Genomic DNA, 993 nt, shown 5'->3' on the forward strand with positions numbered 1-993 from the left:
GATGGGTACAGTTTAATTTTATTTATTGAATTTTATAGTCTTGCTTTTTCTTGTTTTTTAAAACTTTAAAGTGTTAATGAAGAAGAGAATTAATTACAAATGGGTCTTTTATTAATGACTGTTAATGTGAACTGGCGTATAGCATGAAACCCAACCTGAGATCTGTCCCATTTAAATTTAGCTCTTAGTACTATAATCACTTAATTATATGGATCATTGGTCTTCTTTAGATAAAGACTATGTTACCAGGTGAACATCAGCAAGTTCTGAGTAATCTGCAGTCTCGTTTTGAAGATTTTCTGGAAGATAGCCAGGAATCCCAAATATTTTCAGGCTCAGATATAACACAACTGGAAAAGGAGGTTAATGTATGTAAGCAGTACTATCAAGAACTTCTTAAATCTGCAGAAAGAGGTAAAGCATGGGAATCCTTGTTTTTTTCCCCATACGTTATTGTCTGTTCTCAATGGGAATTTCAGTCTTAGGTGTGTTACGTCATTCAGCCTGTGATAGGTAGACACAATTGCTTGAATGTTAAAAGCATATTTGAGGTAGGAAGATGCATGAGGGATTCATTTACTTCTACATGATGAATTAATGAAAAGATGCCAATAAAATAGTATGACAAATGATTACATTTTTTTTTAGACACAGAACTTAATTTATAGAAATTTTGTTTGTAGTTCTTAAATTCTCAGTGTGAGCTGAGCTGGAATCCACTGCCCCACTCACAAATGATTAATTCTTAATACATCTACTTTTCAACAGTTTCAGTATTTTGCATTGTAATGTTCAGAATGATAATCTTTTAGTTTCAGAAAAGATTCAATTATATTTTCATGTAGCACAATTAGATTTTTTTAAAAGACTGTTTTTTTTATAGCAGTTTTACATTCACAGCAAAACAGAGAAAAAGGCGCAGCGATTTCCCATAACCAAACTTGGATATTATATAGGGGTTAAAGGAAAAGATTTTGTCTACTTAACTTTCCT

General features: G+C 31.8%; 1 protein-coding gene across 1 annotated transcript in view; it reads left to right on the top strand.

Moving 5' to 3' along the window:
• Positions 1 to 993, top strand: part of DST (dystonin) — a gene marked incomplete at its 3' end in the record, with an annotated part of 435,221 nt that overhangs the window by 294,623 nt on the left and 139,605 nt on the right. Inside the window, exon 25 of the mRNA XM_019624589.1 lies at positions 231 to 414. Coding sequence (XP_019480134.1) covers positions 231 to 414 — 184 coding nt within the window. The remainder of the gene's footprint in view (positions 1 to 230; positions 415 to 993) is intronic.

Source organism: Hipposideros armiger, unplaced genomic scaffold, assembly GCF_001890085.2.
Source record: "Hipposideros armiger isolate ML-2016 unplaced genomic scaffold, ASM189008v1 scaffold_595, whole genome shotgun sequence".
Classification (NCBI taxonomy): Eukaryota; Metazoa; Chordata; class Mammalia; order Chiroptera; family Hipposideridae; genus Hipposideros; species Hipposideros armiger.